This window comes from Hoplias malabaricus, chromosome 13 (assembly GCF_029633855.1).
Source record: "Hoplias malabaricus isolate fHopMal1 chromosome 13, fHopMal1.hap1, whole genome shotgun sequence".
In the NCBI taxonomy this organism is placed as follows: Eukaryota; Metazoa; Chordata; class Actinopteri; order Characiformes; family Erythrinidae; genus Hoplias; species Hoplias malabaricus.
The window spans coordinates 1541173-1558247 of NC_089812.1; the positions used below are offsets into that span (position 1 = coordinate 1541173).

The 17075-nt window shown below is 45.6% G+C and overlaps 1 protein-coding gene across 2 annotated transcripts in view; it reads right to left on the minus strand.

Annotated features, from left to right (window-relative positions):
- arhgdig (Rho GDP dissociation inhibitor (GDI) gamma) overlaps positions 1 to 17075 on the minus strand; it is a 43199-nt gene that overhangs the window by 19207 nt on the left and 6917 nt on the right. The window contains exons 1-2 of one of the 2 annotated variants that reach the window (XM_066641860.1): positions 14069 to 14594; positions 4303 to 4479 (exon numbers count right to left, since the gene is read on the minus strand). In XM_066641860.1, coding sequence (XP_066497957.1) covers positions 4303 to 4479; positions 14069 to 14141 — 250 coding nt within the window. In that variant the 5' untranslated portion in view covers positions 14142 to 14594. Of the gene's footprint in view, positions 1 to 4302; positions 4480 to 14068; positions 14595 to 17075 lie in introns of those variants that run through there. The other variant, XM_066641861.1, reaches the window with a different exon arrangement.

Below are 17075 nucleotides of genomic sequence, written 5' to 3' on the forward strand. Positions count from 1 at the left end.
GTAGTGATGTGTCGGTCGCGAACGAACCGGTTCAAAGAGCCGGCTCTTGTAAGTGAACGATGAGAGCCGGTTTCCCGTCTAAGACCGAGCCATTATTTTCTAAGGCTTGTCATTCAACCAATCAGAGAACAATAAGCAAGCTCCAACCCTCCGAGCTGAGACACTTGGTTTTCCTGAATCCCAATCTGCCTTCCAAACAATAGTTGAAGAAAATGTTAAATCAGTTAAATGTGTGTTGACAGTTGTGGTTGTTTAAATCTCTACCGTTGAATGCTGCTGTTTTGCACTTTGCAGAGTATTTGTTTATTTTATTTCCCAGAAATGGATGATTATTTAATTTAATAAGCTATTTTGTACTTTTGGGTTCCATTGGCTGTGTTTCAGAGTTTACAAGTGATTTTTTATTAAGGTGTTTAAATAAAAATCCAGTTATTTATACAATTGAATGTGTGAGTGCAATCAGTGAGTTATTACAAGACAGCTTTAAAACACAATTGGCCATTTCAACACTATTATTATTTTTAATATTGAACAATAATATTTTGTCCATATAGTCATGTAAAATGTAGGTAATATTGTTCTGTACCAGTGGAAATTAGTGGTAAAACAAAGCCATTTAGGAGCAGAAAGAGTCGAGCCAAAAGAACCGGCTCCCTAAAAAGAGCCGAAATTCCCATCACTACAGCAGAGTGTAAACACACAGCTCTGTTCCCCAACAAATGTAAGAATGACCACATCAAAAAGACCTGTCCTGTGAATAATTAAAATAAACCAAGCCTCTTTAAAAAAAAAAGTTCAAACCAAGCCTTGAACAGAGCCTTTTAATTTTTAAAAGATGAATATTTAATTTTAATTAATACTTTTTAAAATCATTCTCAGGTTTGTTTCCTTCATCATTCTTCCTTATTTTGAAGCAGGCCAAACTGTCCTCACTCTCATGCCCCTCCCTCTAGTAAAGAGGTCACGCTGTCCTGACTCTCATGCCCCTCCCTCTAGTGAACAGGTCACGCTGTCCTGACTCTCATGCCCCTCCCTCTAGTGAAGAGGTCACGCTGTCCTCACACTCATGCCCCTCCCTCTAGTGAAGAGGTCACGCTGTCCTCACACTCATGCCCCTCCCTCTAGTGAAGAGGTCACGCTGTCCTGACTCTCATGCCCCTCCCTCTAGTGAACAGGTCACGCTGTCCTCACACTCATGCCCCTCCCTCTAGTGAACAGGTCACGCTGTCCTCACCCTCATGCCCCTCCCTCTAGTGAACAGGTCACGCTGTCCTGACTCTCATGCCCCTCCCTCTAGTGAACAGGTCACGCTGTCCTCACCCTCATGCCCCTCCCTCTAGTGAACAGGTCACGCTGTCCTCACCCTCATGCCCCTCCCTCTAGTGAACAGGTCACGCTGTCCTCACCCTCATGCCCCTCCCTCTAGTGAACAGGTCACGCTGTCCTCACCCTCATGCCCCTCCCTCTATTGAACAGGTCACGCTGTCCTTACCCTCATGCCCCTCCCTCTAGTGAAGAGGTCACGCTGTCCTCACTCTCATGCCCCTCCCTCTAGTGAACAGGTCACGCTGTCCTCACTCTCATGCCCCTCCCTCTAGTGAACAGGTCACGCTGTCCTTACCCTCATGCCCCTCCCTCTAGTGAAGAGGTCACGCTGTCCTCACTCTCATGCCCCTCCCTCTAGTGAACAGGTCACGCTGTCCTCACTCTCATGCCCCTCCCTCTAGTGAACAGGTCACGCTGTCCTCACTCTCATGCCCCTCCCTCTAGTGAACAGGTCACGCTGTCCTGACTCTCATGCCCCTCCCTCTAGTGAACAGGTCACACTGTCCTCACTCTCATGCCCCTCCCTCTAGTGAACAGGTCACACTGTCCTCACACTCATGCCCCTCCCTCTAGTGAACAGGTCACGCTGTCCTGACTCTCATGCCCCTCCCTCTAGTGAACAGGTCACGCTGTCCTTACCCTCATGCCCCCTCTCACTCGCTGAAGGCCATACAGGGTCAGCACAAGTTGGATTGGCTCAGTCCAGTGAAGCTATTGCTCTATTAGATGGATGAGTTTTTATTACCATAACCATCTGAAAAAATAATATTCTATGATAGCTCCAAAAAATCCGTTCCCAGATCTGTGTTGGTCTGCCTGATGCCTGATGCCTGATCTAGAGGGTCCTTGAGAAACAACTGAAATAATGGAGTCAGAAGAGAAGGTCACCGCGACCCTGAAATGGAGAAGCGGAGAAGAAAATGATGATGATGATGATGATGATGATGAGAAGAGAAGGTGATTCCTAAGATGTCACGAGCAGAAGAAAAGCACCCTCGACTTAGGTTTAATCATTTATTGCGACACTGGGACTGCGCTTTGCCTTTAGACCAAAACATGAAAAGCTGAGCTATCAACCACTGCCATGTGCCTTGGGTCACTCCATTGAATGAAGGCTATTATTAACCAGGCCATGGCCAGAAATGTGAGAATGAATCATTTATGAATCGGAAGAGTTTACAGGGCAAACGCTCTTGACGCACAAGTGGCGCTTGACAAAAAATGAACGCCAGAATCCGATTGATCACACGACAGAAATGAAAAGAAAGCCTAAACAGAGTGGAGTTCAAAGCTGCGCACCAGGAGGAGGGAAATAAGGTAGAAATATTTAATTCTTCTGCCTCGAGCTACAGATAAGAGCCGGCTCTTTGTTTGGCAGGAGCTCTAATGAAAAAACAGGATTGGATTTCCATCTGGCCGGAGTTCGTTCTCGCGGAAAACAAACAAACCTGGCCTTTCTGTAACAATCCATCATCCCCTCAGACACTCGATAACTAACCATGAAATCAGCCCAGTGCTTCTCTCTCTCTCTCTCTCTCTCTCTCTCTCTCTCTCTCTCTCTCTCTCTCTCTCTCTCTCTCTCTCTCTCTCTCTCTCTCTCTCTCTCTCTCTCTCTCTCTCTCTCTCTCTCTCTCTCTCTCTCTCTCTCTCTCTCAGGCTGGATGCTTGGACACAGGAATGGACAGATAGATTCGATGAAGGGATGAAACAGGTGGGTTAGTTATAAGTGAACATTATTCTGCTAAATTAGATGTTTAATATTTTTAAGACTTAATAATGTCTATAATCATTTATATGTTCGTATTTAAGGTTGTTGGAGGAATGGATGGATAAATGAATAAATGGATGGATGGATGAGAGGATGAATGATAATAATATAACTTCCAATATGATCTTTATTACAGAGAAGGCCTCATGTCAGGAGCATGTTGATTTTGGAGGCTGTGGAGCGAGGCCGTGTTTACTCCCGAGACCGGGTCCAGACAGCTGTGTGGAGGGTCTCAGGAGACCACCGCAAGCGCTGTTATTTTAAAGAAGAACAAACACTATCTAATTCGCTGTCAGCAGAGACGGACGGATGCATTCTTTCACCTCGTTCAGCACGTCCCATCATCTGCCTATCTCTGTCTGATAAACGCTGGCAGTGAAGAGCGAATGAATGAAAGAATGTGTCAGAGCTCCAGCGAACGCTCAACTGCGGCTCAGATTTAGGGAAGCAGAAGATGGTGGAATGATGGGTGGATGATGGATGGATGGAAAGGATGAAGGAAGTTTAAACACTTATGATAAAAAAGCTAGAATGCAGGCACGGCTGAATGGATGAGCTGATGGAGACATAGAAGGCTGGGTAAAAAGTGTGGGAGAATGAAAAAGCAGGGATGCAAGGATGGACAGATAGACGAGTGGCTGATGTGATGCATTTATGGATGGATGGATGCATGGATTGATGGATGGATGGAAGATGACTGGGTAGAACGAGTGGGAGAATGAAAATCCGGGCAAGTCTAGTTTTGCCGGACCGCCATCTGCTGTGTAGCTTTTGACGTACTGGCATTTCAATAATGGGACAGTAGGGTCCAATATAAATACTCTTCTTATGATGGTGCTTTTCCACTGCATGGTACCTTCTCTACTCGACTATACTCACTTTTTGGTCCATGCTACGTAATAGCTTTTACACTAACAGCTCCCCTGTCAAAATGAAGGGTGCATATTCAGCACTTTTAGTTTGGGAACATAGTTTGAATGCAGTCGTGAGTTATTAGGACACACGTAAGGTATGTACTTTATTAGAGTTTGTCCGAGCCATGAACCTAAGCTGGGGTTTTTACCTCAAAATGGCCAAATTTCATACCACTGTATAACTTCACACTACTTCCCTTTATAATAATACTTCAAGCAAAGGCACAAACCCACATGAAACAACATGTGGATGAACATATGTACGGGTGAAGAAAGTCTGTGCGCGACACTGACCTGAGACCACAGGGCCAGACCCCAGCAGGGTTTGTTTGTACTTGTTGAGGCTCTCGTCATCTTTGTCCAGTTCCTGAATTTCCTGCAGACTTTTCTGAGCGGGCGGCTGGTAGTTCAGGTCAGTTTCATCCTCCTCCTCGGCCACAGGAACGGTGCCCTCTTTATCTGCCATTATTCCTGAGGAAACACAGTGAGAATGTGTCAAAACATTAACCAAGACTTCCTAATGTCATAGGAACAGGTGTCATCATTATTGTATTGTGTTAAACCCAAAGCACCAGTCCATAGTGTGTGATAAAAAAATGTGCAGAGTCTTAAACATCAATAGCTGCACAGCCTTTAGCCGGCTGCAGTAGTCTTTCCATTCTTCCTTCTCTGGACTGGACGAATTAAAAAGGCTCTACACCACCCTCTGGTGGACTGTGCAGTTAGATATTTCAGGATTCTCCAAGATGAGAATGTACAATGTGGAGAACCACTAATTTAAGACTTTTTAGGCATCACCTCTACGCTCTAAACAACCACGCAGGAATCCCCTCTTATGCTAGCTGTGTGCTATAATCTACTACACAATAAATCAAGCCTTCCATGCATTTTATGTCATAAACATTACATGATAAAACACGTTTTCACTGGTGTATTTAAACACCCAACAGCAAGAATCCATTGCTATAAGGAAAAATCACTTGAATGGTGTTCGATACACTGCAAAGATTGTTGGGAAACGTACTTGGGTCCCTTTGGTTCCAGCGCAGTAATCTGAAAGCATAGATATGTGAAAGTAAAGTTGAATGCTGTAAAACCAGTCCTACAGCATGTGGCTGTGCTGGTGTAGCTTCTCCACCTCTCTCCCTCCATCCACATCAGCTAATTTAATTCCGCTGACTGCGTAGCGACTCACGGATTCATCGCTTTTAATCCCCACTGCCATTTGTTCTAATTCCCTCATTCACACGGCCATTTCTGATGCTGATTATTGCCGACATTTATTCCTAGTCCCTTTATCTGGTGGACAGCCTTTAACCAAAAACGAGTGGACACTGTGACAACACTAATATCCGAGCAGGGAACTGGAGTCTGGGAGTAATAACGGTAATCGTCTCTGGCTTGGGGAGCTTTATTAATAAAATCTCAGTGGCTTTCTTTAATTCGAGCTGAGCAGAGGCTCGTGATCAAGAGGGTTCCCCAGCTGTAGCAACTGACGGTTCTAATAATCTTCTGAGATGGAGATACCAGCGATCACTCTCTGGAGGAATACTGAAGCGCCTGGACCAATCAGCAGCAAATCCTTCATTATGTCAATTAAACACAGCGTTCGTATAATGGCTTTTCTTTATCACAGATTCTCAGGCTCCATTTGACGGAGACAATGACATCATAGCCCAGCTGTGTCTGAATGGCAGAATGGTCCCCTGAGGTTTAAGATATTGAAGTGGTAATATTCCCAACGTCTGAATCAAACCTCACCACCGGAATGATCATTTTTAAAGGGGACTTTTTGTGAAGAAGTCAAAACAGACACAACTAACAAGGAGAAATAAGAGCGCTGAGTGAAATGAGAACTGAGGAAAAAAGAGAACTGAGCAAAAATGACTAAAATCCAGAGTTCCTGCTCCTCGCTCCTCACTGCTGTGCACTCTGGGTGGGGGTGAACAGTGAGTGGCTCATTATCATTTAAAGCATAAGGTGCTGAAAGCCCCACATAGTGCGAACTGCCTGAGAGAGTGAGGGCAAGCACAGGCTTCCTCCAAGGCGTGTGACCTCTTATTGAACTGCTGCAAACATAACACCACTGGACAGTTCGACACGCTTAGAGGAAAATGTCAAATTCACAGATCTGTCACATCAGTTAACAGATGTCCTCAGTGGCTAGCACTGTGCTTGGGGAGGACCTAGAGTGTGAGGCTGTCCTACAGATTTGCTAAGCGCAACAAATATGGGCTTTTTACCGTGTTATAATGGTAACACTTTTATTACAATTGTAGTATTGTCTTATTTATTAATTTTTTAATGAATCTGATTCCACAATCACCAACCTGAGGGAGACGTTTAGGTTTCCAAGGTATTGTAGCATTGTGTTGTACCACAATTGAATCATTTCAACACAGAACCACCCCCAGGCAGTAATCCACAGTGTGTACACAGAGGTGAGTTATTTATTTTTATAGTTATTTACAGTGTGTCCAGTGTGTCCTTGCGCATGAAGGGAGATGATAAACTCCCTCTACATGGAGACAGACGGAGGAGGAAAAGTCTGAGCGCGGTAATGCAAAGCCGAACGCAGTAATGGAAGGCCACTGCTATAAAATACAATCTGCCCAATCGATACTGTCACTTTTTTCCATCGCATGAGCCACTCTCCTTTGGAGAATTAGCCATTCTGACCCTAAGATTCTGTCCTCAGGGTTTGGGAGAACTTTGGAGAAGCTTTCAGTGTGCAATACCAATATGAGGAATGTGTGTCTATAAGTAAAGCTAAGAAATCTACCAGAATAGAGATTTAAACACAAAGAGAGTCTCATCCACTAGGTAATGGGAGGCCTATGAGAAATGACATTTTTCCAAGTAATTTTTGATCATTTTTATAGTAACGCATCGAAAATGGAGATACAAATTGTTGACATATTTATATCAGAGTAGGAAGTATCTTAAATAGTTTAAATATTTATTTAAAGAGTTATACACAAGTGTAAAAGGAAAAAACTAAAGTTGCACCCTGAAGAAAGTGTACGATTGTAATGATATTTGTAAGGATGAGCATCCAATAGCATCCCTCAGACGTGATAATGGCGTAGTATCTATGACTTCAAGGCAAGCTCTTGAGAAGGCAGCAGAATGTGGATGAGCTTGTCCTGTTTGAAGTGAACCAGAATGTGCTTTCACAGGAGGCAGGGCCTCATTAAAGTAGCATGACAACAAACAAAACATGCTGCCATTTAGAGTGACTCTATGGGAGTCCGGCACACCACTACTGCAGGCTTTGGCAACGTTGATGGCAGTCGTTGTAACGGTCTGTATGCATGTAGTTTTGCGCCGTGTAGCCGTAACCCATTGCACTACACAAGCACGCGACCTGCACTAAGCATCTAATTTCCTTTGTGTGTGTGTGTGTGTGTGTGTAGGTGAATGTTCTAATGAGAGACCTGATGGAGATCAAAGCTTGAAGAACCATTATGACACTCTCTATTGACCACCTTGCAGTCTTGAATCTCAAACCCGAACCCCAAGGACGAGAACTCAGAAGGCTACCGCAGTGACGCAGACAGGCTTTCATCCAGCTCACAATCAGGGCCAGTTGTTAATTATCCACACACGACTGCGGAGAGGAATCGCTCTGAAATACACATAACTGAAGCAATTAAACAGCTCTCATGCAGAACGCACCAATGAGAGCGCCCACCCGAGATTAACTGCTGGGGAAGAGCGGCCTCGTGTCTTCTCCAGGAGACGTTCCAGGGCTAATTGGACGATTTAGAGCTCGTCCATACTGTCCAAACATTGCTTTTCCCCCTCACTGAGCTCTAGTAGGACCTGCTAATGGTCACAAATTACATCAAGTGTAATACTCAACGCGGCGTTAGTTACAGCTGAGGGAAGGCAGCAGTGATACGATTCACAACACAATAGCTGCTCACGACTACATTATAAGACAAAAGTATTTGGGCACATGCGTGTCCAATGTTCCTGAAAGGCACAGCATTAATCAGGAGCAATGTCTCTATTCTCCCGGGGAGGCTTTAGACTATGTTTTGGAGCATCTGCTCAGTTGCTGCCACAATTTGATGGCATTTAGCTACAGAAACATTAGTGAGAGCAGGTCCTGATGTTGGATCATTAGTTCTGCCACTCCTGTTTGCCCCAGAGGTATTAGGTACACTCCAGAGAGCACAGCTCCACCGCTTAACAACAGACCAGTACTGGTGGCTTTATACACTGCTCGGCTGTGATCTTAGGCTCAGATATGGCTGATATTCTTTCATGTTTTGTTAGTGGGTGCATAGTTGTGGCACATCTGAAGTTATCTTATGGACCGCGAATGACCATGTTGATTCAGGGTGAGTCTGGTTGTGCCAGCCACAGATTCACCTTTTATTGGCCAGATATCAGATGTGTTGTGGAACAAATCCGGGCCACATCGATATTTGGACCACGTCTGGTCCACACAACACATGCCGCAACCCAAGTCAAGTTCGGGTCATGGCTGTTAGCCCATTGGACCACACAACATTTGCCAAGGCCATGACGAATCTGTAAGTGCCAAAAGTACTTATTAGAAAAGCTTCAAATACCTAACGTTGCAGGTTTAAAGTATAGCTCGAGTTACTCTGTGCATTTTAATAAAGCAAATGTGGCACCTGTCTATGAACACCATAGAAGTTAAAGCCAAAACACCCTTCCTTTTTAAGTTTATAATAAAGATATGCTACGGAATAAGTGTTTACCTCAGAGATCTGTACAGTTCATAAACAGAGAGTGAGTTTATTAAAGTTTAAAAGAGTTGAACAGCTCCAATTATCTTTCACTACTGCTGCTCTGAGCCGTGAGGGTGGGTGAGATCACAGAATGATTGACAGCGGCATCTCCATAGCAACATAAATCACATGGCACAAGGGTAAACCACTGCAAAGAAACCCACAAGGCTGGGTTTGGACGCCCCTGCAGCTGCTGAGAGCTGAGAGGCTGCCAGCAATGAAAGTTTAGTCTATAATCTTTATAATACACACACACACACACACACACACACACATTGTACGCCCATGCCTTTGCTCCGACGACCTATGCTCTATTCTAGTGCTCCGAATTCTGGGCCAAAAAAAGTGTCATCGCCAGTCAAGAGAAACTTATCAGTGCCTGGCAGGCGGAGACGCTATGTACCTGTTCTAGATGTTTGAATGTGGGTGAGGACCTATTTAGGGCCTATTTTAGGAAGCTCATTCTTCCTGCAGTGGTATTAACGTAGTCTGGATGCAGATGGGTCATCGCTGAAGGATCATGGACAGTGCTTTATTACAGTTGTCCCCCTGAGACAATCTCCCTCTCCCAGCAGGGCTTTAGAGACTGAATGCACAGAAGGCAGCGTCTTTATCAAGAGGAGGGACAGAAATGTATCGTTAACACTGATTGGTTCTCTGGCAGACTTGATGTTACATCCACTGTTACACAGATAGACAGCGGTCAGCAGAGGAGGAGGGATATGAGTGGACAGTGGCTTTAAAGTCTGTTTTCCATGGTAACAGCAGTATCTGGCCCTCGTCTTCACAGCCTGGTCAGCGTGTGTCATTTGTTAACGTCTTTTTAACAGGCTCAGAGGGACCTGGCTGGCACTGCCACAGCCAAAGCCTGGCACACACTCCCACTCACAAACTCCCATTAATGAAGGGTCGTCTTTAATAGCGCTGAGAAGCAAATAGGACAAAAGGATTTCTACATCTTGTCAAAACACACTATATGGCCAAAAGTTTGTGGACAAATCCACATTAATCTACTGAATAACAGCCTGTTAATGTCTGTACAACAGGTGTTGGAACAAATGTCACTAATTCTGATAGCATTCAACAATAAGGGCATTGGAGACAACTGTTGTGGTACTTGCCAAAGGTACAGTATGGAGCTCCATTCCACCAGGATGCAGTTCCATTGCTCCACAACCCAACACTTCTGGTGGAGGCTTGGTAGTGGGCATCTCATCTTATGGTACTTTTATTGGTTATGCTTAGGGCTGTCACAATAGCCGCATCAGGGTAATACCACGCTATTAACCAGCCAACCGCAAGGAACAGCCAGTAAACATGTTTTCACTTTCATTGCATGGTCTTTCTTGTTTTACACTTTGGTGTGTGTGTGTGTAACGAATGTTTTCCCAATTGTTGGCACCTGAAAGGCTGAGTGTCAGTCTTCGTTTTATAAAATGAACACAATGGCAGCAAACAAACTCACAAAACCAATGCAACTTCGACAGTTTGGGAGCATTTCAGCTTTCAACCAAATGAAAAGGTAGAGGCAGTCAATCTGTATCAGAAAATCACTGTGAAACAGGGAAATCTAAAATTTGAGATCTCATCTAGCTACCTATAATCCAGCCATCAAAACCCAACTGCCTCCACCAGCTCCGAGTCATGGAGAAGCTTTAAAAGAAACAGTTCAGGCCGGATCCATGTGAGAATTAGGAGTGCAGCACTAGAATCAGGATGAATTAAGTAATTTGGGGCAATAATATCACACATCGCAGTTTTGAACCCTGTAGAAACACTGCACGGTAAAATTCTTCGGTGTATGTGCAAACATCCGTGTCCTCAATGTGTGTATCGCAGTGTGTTTTCACATCTGCACCAAATTCCAATTCGTTTTCACCCTTGGTGCAGTTCGTTTGAACAGTTGTGAAAACGGTAAATCACACTCAGACGTGGTCCCAAAGCTATTCTGGAGCAGTTCGTTTCTGGTGAGAAAGTGATCCAACCTCAAGGGTACTCAGTAGTCCTCTACCAACCAAGTAAAGAATAGAAAGTATAGAAACGCTGTGTGGCTCCATATTGAACAGAGAGCTGCTTAATGCTGAGCCTCTGTACGTAGTAAATAAGCCCAGAACAACAACAAACTCTCAGCTGGCAGGACACATGCATCCTATTACACCTTCACAAACCCCAACACGACATTTACACAGTCTCTCCATTTATTAGTAACTACACACTTGTCCATCCATTTACTGACCACTTAATCTGGACACAGTGTGTGATTTTAGACCTTTGTGTTTGTTTGTTTTCTTCTGTCCAAGCTCCTTATTATCTTCAATTCCACATCCTTTCAGAACCATAACCACTGAGCTCCCCTTTTCACAGTGGAACGATGGGCGCACAGCTGTGGGGGTGTTCAGATCCGGAGTGAAATAAAAGGTCTCAAATAATGAAAGCTGTATATCGTCGCTCTCCAATGAAAAAATGTGCATTTCCATTTTTGGCCATTTTTGTTTACTACATCATTTGAAAACCGATAAAAAGGCTCCCAAATTACTTCTAGTACTTTTAAATGTACTGTTGTTGGACAGGGAGTGTCGCAGTCACACAGCTCTAGGGATCTGGAGGTTGTGGGTTCGATACCCGCTCCGGGTGACTGTCTGTGAGGAGTGTGGTGTGTTCTCTCTGTGTCTGCGTGGGTTTCCTCCGGGTGACTGTCTGTGAGGAGTGTGGTGTGTTCTCTCTGTGTCTGCGTGGGTTTCCTCCGGGTGACTGTCTGTGAGGAGTGTGGTGTGTTCTCCCTGTGTCCGCATGGGTTTCCTCTGGGTGACTGTCTGTGAGGAGTGTGGTGTGTTCTCCCTGTGTCTGTGTGGGTTTCCTCCGGGTGACTTTCTGTGAGGAGTGTGATGTGTTCTCCCTGTGTCCGCATGGGTTTCCTCTGGGTGACTGTCTGTGAGGAGTGTGGTGTGTTCTCTCTGTGTCTGCGTGGGTTTCCTCCGGGTGACTGTGAGGAGTGTGGTGTGTTCTCCCTGTGTCCGCATGGGTTTCCTCTGGGTGACTGTCTGTGAGGAGTGTGGTGTGTTCTCCCTGTGTCTGTGTGGGTTTCCTCCGGGTGACTTTCTGTGAGGAGTGTGATGTGTTCTCCCTGTGTCTGTGTGGGTTTCCTCCGGGTGACTGTCTGTGAGGAGTGTGGTGTGTTCTCCCTGTGTCTGTGTGGGTTTCCTCCGGGTGACTGTCTGTGAGGAGTGTGGTGTGTTCTCCCTGTGTCTGTGTGGGTTTCCTCCGGGTGACTGTCTGTGAGGAGTGTGGTGTGTTCTCCCTGTGTCTGTGTGGGTTTCCTCCGGGTGACTTTCTGTGAGGAGTGTGATGTGTTCTCCCTGTGTCCGCATGGGTTTCCTCTGGGTGACTGTCTGTGAGGAGTGTGGTGTGTTCTCCCTGTGTCTGTGTGGGTTTCCTCCGGGTGACTGTCTGTGAGGAGTGTGATGTGTTCTCCCTGTGTCTGCGTGGGTTTCCTCCAGGTGACTGTCTGTGAGGAGTGTGGTGTGTTCTCCCTGTGTCTGCGTGGGTTTCCTCCCATACTCCAAAAACACACGTTGGTAGGAGGATTGTTGACTCTAAAGTGTATGAATGTGTGTGTGTTCCCATTGAAGGACTGACGCCCCCTCCAGGGTATATTCATGCTTTGCGCCCAATGATTCCAGGTAGGCTCTGGACCCACCGCAACCCTGAACTGGATAAGGGTAATGAATGAATGTTTTTGGACATACATGTTTTTCATTGGACAGTGACGATATGTGCTGTGCGGCACCAGATCTTGCACGGTTGTTAAGAGTCCCATTTTCTCCTGGAATCTTACTGTACACAGCCCCATCAGCATCGTTTTAAGTTTCAGACAATAACATTGCAAACGTACTATTAGAAATCCCATAGGTGCACTAATGAACACAAATAATGAACAGTGATTATTTATCAATCTATAAGCAGCTGTTGAGGATCAGAAACATCCACAACACGTGTCACTGAAGCCATCAAAGAAAAATGTTTCTTCTTTAGCATCCAAACACTTTGGTTGTTCCCCCGTGGGCTTCGCAGAACGTCAGCTTTTGAAGACCCTCTGCTTCCTGCTGCAGTTTAATTGATTTAGGGTCTCTGACATGTGTCTGGTCTCTGAGGTCCGTCATCCATCAAATGACAAGGCCTTCGAGAAGCCTCTAAGGGATGAGGGGGGTGGTTACTATTAGCTTTATTCACCGTGGCCAAAGGTTTGTAGACACCTATTATAAAGTGTGAATTTACCTACAATGAGCCTAAGGTCGCCACGTTTAATATGAAGCGCCAGCAGGAGAGGGACACAGTGCCCCGTCATTGGACTGCGGAGATTCTGTGATAACTTTGTGATCCCTCGACTAATCATCCAGCACCTGTACCTCCTCACCTCGATAAGGTTTATATGGCTGAATGCCATCAAATTCTCATACCAATGTTCCAAGTACAAAACCACCCCAGAAGAGTACAGAGACAGATAGTGAAATAAAGATGGGCCAAACTCCTGATTAATGACCTTGGATGAGCAGCTACACCGTGTGTTTTCCTCACACTGACCGCACCTGAGGGCGTGGTCCTCGATTAATGAAGTGTGTTTATTTACAAAAAGCTAAATTCATCCACAGGAACCCACTGACCTTCAGTGTAGAGTCTGCAGAAGTGAAGGGAATCACCCTCCTGCCACCTGCAGAGCTGTCTCATCTCCACACACAACACACACACATGCGTTTGTTTCCATGCATTGTGGGGCACTGCTTTGACTTACATTCATTTCACTGAGACACTACAATAACACTACGATCCTAACCCTGGACCTTACCCTAAACTTAGCCCTAACTCCTTTCTGACGCTGACCCTAACATGTCTTCAGTGTGGGGACCAGCTTCTGATCCCAACAAGTAAGAGAAGTCCCCACATTCTGAGTGTGTAAACAGGCTTTTGTCCCCACAGTGTGATATTAACCAGGCACACACAAACACACACACACAAATGATATCTGCGCATTAACACCTCCCACACACACTCACTTCACATTTCTGTACTAGGCATTATACAAGAGTGAGGTGATAATGAGAAAGTGACAGACACACAGAGAGAGAGAGAGAGAGAGAGAGAGAGATGAACTGACCAATGTTAAACATTCCAACACTGCTTTGGAAACAGCTGTTGAATGCAGCACATTTCGACCACTGGATTACTGTGGAATTTTGGAGATTCGGTGGCATCGCCCTTTAAGTTAGGAAAGGTGAAGGAAATGGTCAGAACCTCACCTCTGTAGCACACGGTCAGCCAGAGCAGCTCCAGAAACTGGCCGCCAAACTCACACACGTCCAAACCCAGCATCCCGCCCCACAGGTATCCTCCCGAAACACAGGCGAAGATCAGGGGGAAAAAGTGACCATGCACAGAAACAGACGGATAAAAAAATAACGCAGGAGAAATCAAACCAGCATCCCTCCCCAACAGAGGAGTGCAGAGAGACAGAGGGACCCCTGCGTCTGGGCGGGGAGAGGGAGAGAGAGAGAGAGCAGAGAGAGTACACAGAAAATGAAACAAGGCAGCAGAACAAGAAAGGAATAGCCTGGACAGAAAAGGAAAGAGAGAAAGAGAAAGAGAGGGAGTGAGTGTGTGTGTGTGCAAACGGAGAAAAGATGAGTGTGTAATCCGTGCCGGAGCAGTGGTTTCTCTCTCTCTCTCTCTCTCTGCAGACGCTATCGATTCAGCAGCATCACTCACTCCGCCGCGATGATCTCATCCCTCTCTCTCTCTCTCTCGCTCTCTCTCCCTCTCTTCCCCTCCGCCCTGCTGCACATCTCTATTCTCCAGACACTCCTCACACAGCTCGCTTTTTCTCTTTCTCTTTTATCATTTTCCTTCTTTTCATTCCTCTCCTCAGCAAGCCTTTGTCTCTCTCTCTTTTCCCATCACTCTCTTCTTCTAGTCTCACATCTTTCTGCATTTTCTCTTTCATTTCTATCGATGCATATCAGTAAATGTCTCTCTCTCCCCTTTTTTCTTCAATGCCTGCATGTTTGGAGAGTCTCTTTCTTTCTCTCTCATCCCTCTCTCACCTCTCTTCATCCCTCCTTCTAATGTCTACAACTATCTCCTCTCTCTCTCTCTCTTTCTCTTGCTTTCTCACTCTTTACTCATCTCTGTCTACATGTCAGGAGTCTGCCTCTGGTTTTCCTTCTCTCTCTTTTTTCTTAAGTCATCTCTTTTTCTGCAGTTCTCCATCTCTCTCTCTCTCTCTCTCTCTCTCTCTCTCTCTCTCTCTCTCTCTCTCTCTCTCATTTTTTCCCTTCCCCCTACAGACAGAGAAATAAAAGACACTCCACACTCTTCTTCCACTGTGTCTGTTCTCTGTTTCCCATTCTTCATCTGTCACTCAGGGGTTATCAACCTGTCCAACCCATCGCGGTTACTGTGGTTACCATGGAAACCCCCCCCCCCCAAAAAAAAAAAAAAAACCCTGGTCCTTGTGACTGCAGCGCTGCTGGATGATACACCGAGTGGATTTGTTAAAACTGAACAGAGAAAAAAAAAGTATGCAGAGCAACAGATAACGGGATAAAGTGTGCACCTGTGGACAGTGAGTGTGGAGTGTAGAGAGTGGCTGTGATGGCTTTGTTGGACTTTGCCTTGACTGGTCGTGTGTTGTGTGAGTTGGGTCTGTTTTAGTGTCAGGGTTCTCCTAGGTTCTTAGTGGTTTGTCTGTTTCTGACCTGTGGTTCCAGGTCTAGTTCAGTCTGGTTTGGTCTCACTTACGGTCTATTGACATCAAAGAGGTTTTACAAAATAAAGCCGACTCGCACCTGTATCCTTCCTCCCTGCATCTGCGCAACATGCACATAAACATATCCACACGCTGAACACAGCATGCACCACACTCGCTGCTCGGATGTAAAAGTGGGCAGAGAGTTGGGAAGAACTACAAAGCAGACGTGCACTGCCAATAGGAGAACAGTCAGCAGGTCTGTTTCGCAGTGGTGAGCATTTATACATGCTGGACTCTTAAAGGAACACTAGGTAAGATTTGGGTGCTTGTGCCTGGGGCGCCCCCTAGAGTATTTCATTTTCACAGCACTGTATTAAGAAAAAAAAAAGGGGTGGGGGGGGGGGGTGTTTGGTTTCCTACCCTGTTCCAAAAGTTACATAGTGCAATTTCTGCAGTGCTGAGCCAAGAGTAGCAATGACAGAGGCCCTATTCTCAATATTACAGCTCAGTGGTGCCTCACTATGATTTTAAGATGTAACTTTAAGTTCAAAATATTAAATAGTGTTTCTTTAAATTAAAGTAAGTTCCCTTTTACTCATTATTTATATGAAAATTTGTTAAAATATTATAAAGGTCTGGAGGTTGTGGGTTTGATTCCCACTCCGGGTGACTGTCTGTGAGGAGTGTGGCGTGTTCTCCCTGTGTCTGTGTGGGTTTCCTCCGGGTGACTGTCTGTGAGGAGTGTGGTGTGTTCTCCCTGTGTCTGCGTGGGTTTCCTCCGGGTGACTGTCTGTGAGGAGTGTGGTGTGTTCTCCCTGTGTCTGTGTGGGTTTCCTCCGGGTGACTTTCTGTGAGGAGTGTGATGTGTTCTCCCTGTGTCCGCATGGGTTTCCTCTGGGTGACTGTCTGTGAGGAGTGTGGTGTGTTCTCCCTGTGTCTGCGTGGGTTTCCTCCCATACTCCAAAAACACACGTTGGTAGGAGGATTGTTGACTCTAAAGTGTCCGAATGTGCGTGTGTTGCCCTGTGAAGGACTGGCGCCCCCTCCAGGGTGTATTCCTGCCTTGCGCCCAATGATTCCAGGTAGCCTCTGGACCCACCGCGACCCTGAACTGGATAAGGGTTACAGATAATGAATGAAAAATGGAACTAACTTTAAGGGCCAGCAAAAACCTGACACCGTGTCATAAAAAAAGGCTACAAAATTAGTGTGATTTCAACCTGGAAAATGTCATTACACAATCTAATCTATGTCTCTTCAATGTTTCCTCTTCTATGTCAGCAGCGATGGCAGCTAGCGCTGAGGTAACTGAGGTAACTTGCTGATGTAATTTGGCCTTACTTTTTAATTGGTCTAATTTACCAGTCACATGTGACCTACTGTGGTGTCTGTGGCCTCAATATGACTTTAATATAATGTAGTGCTGTCAGCCCCTGCGTGCGTTGAGGAGTGGAGTGAATTCAGCGCAACATCGGCGTCGATTTGAAAAGTTTGGGCACAGAGTGTGCAGCCAATGGGTAATGGGCTTTACATTAATTTGCAAATGTTCTTTTCAACTG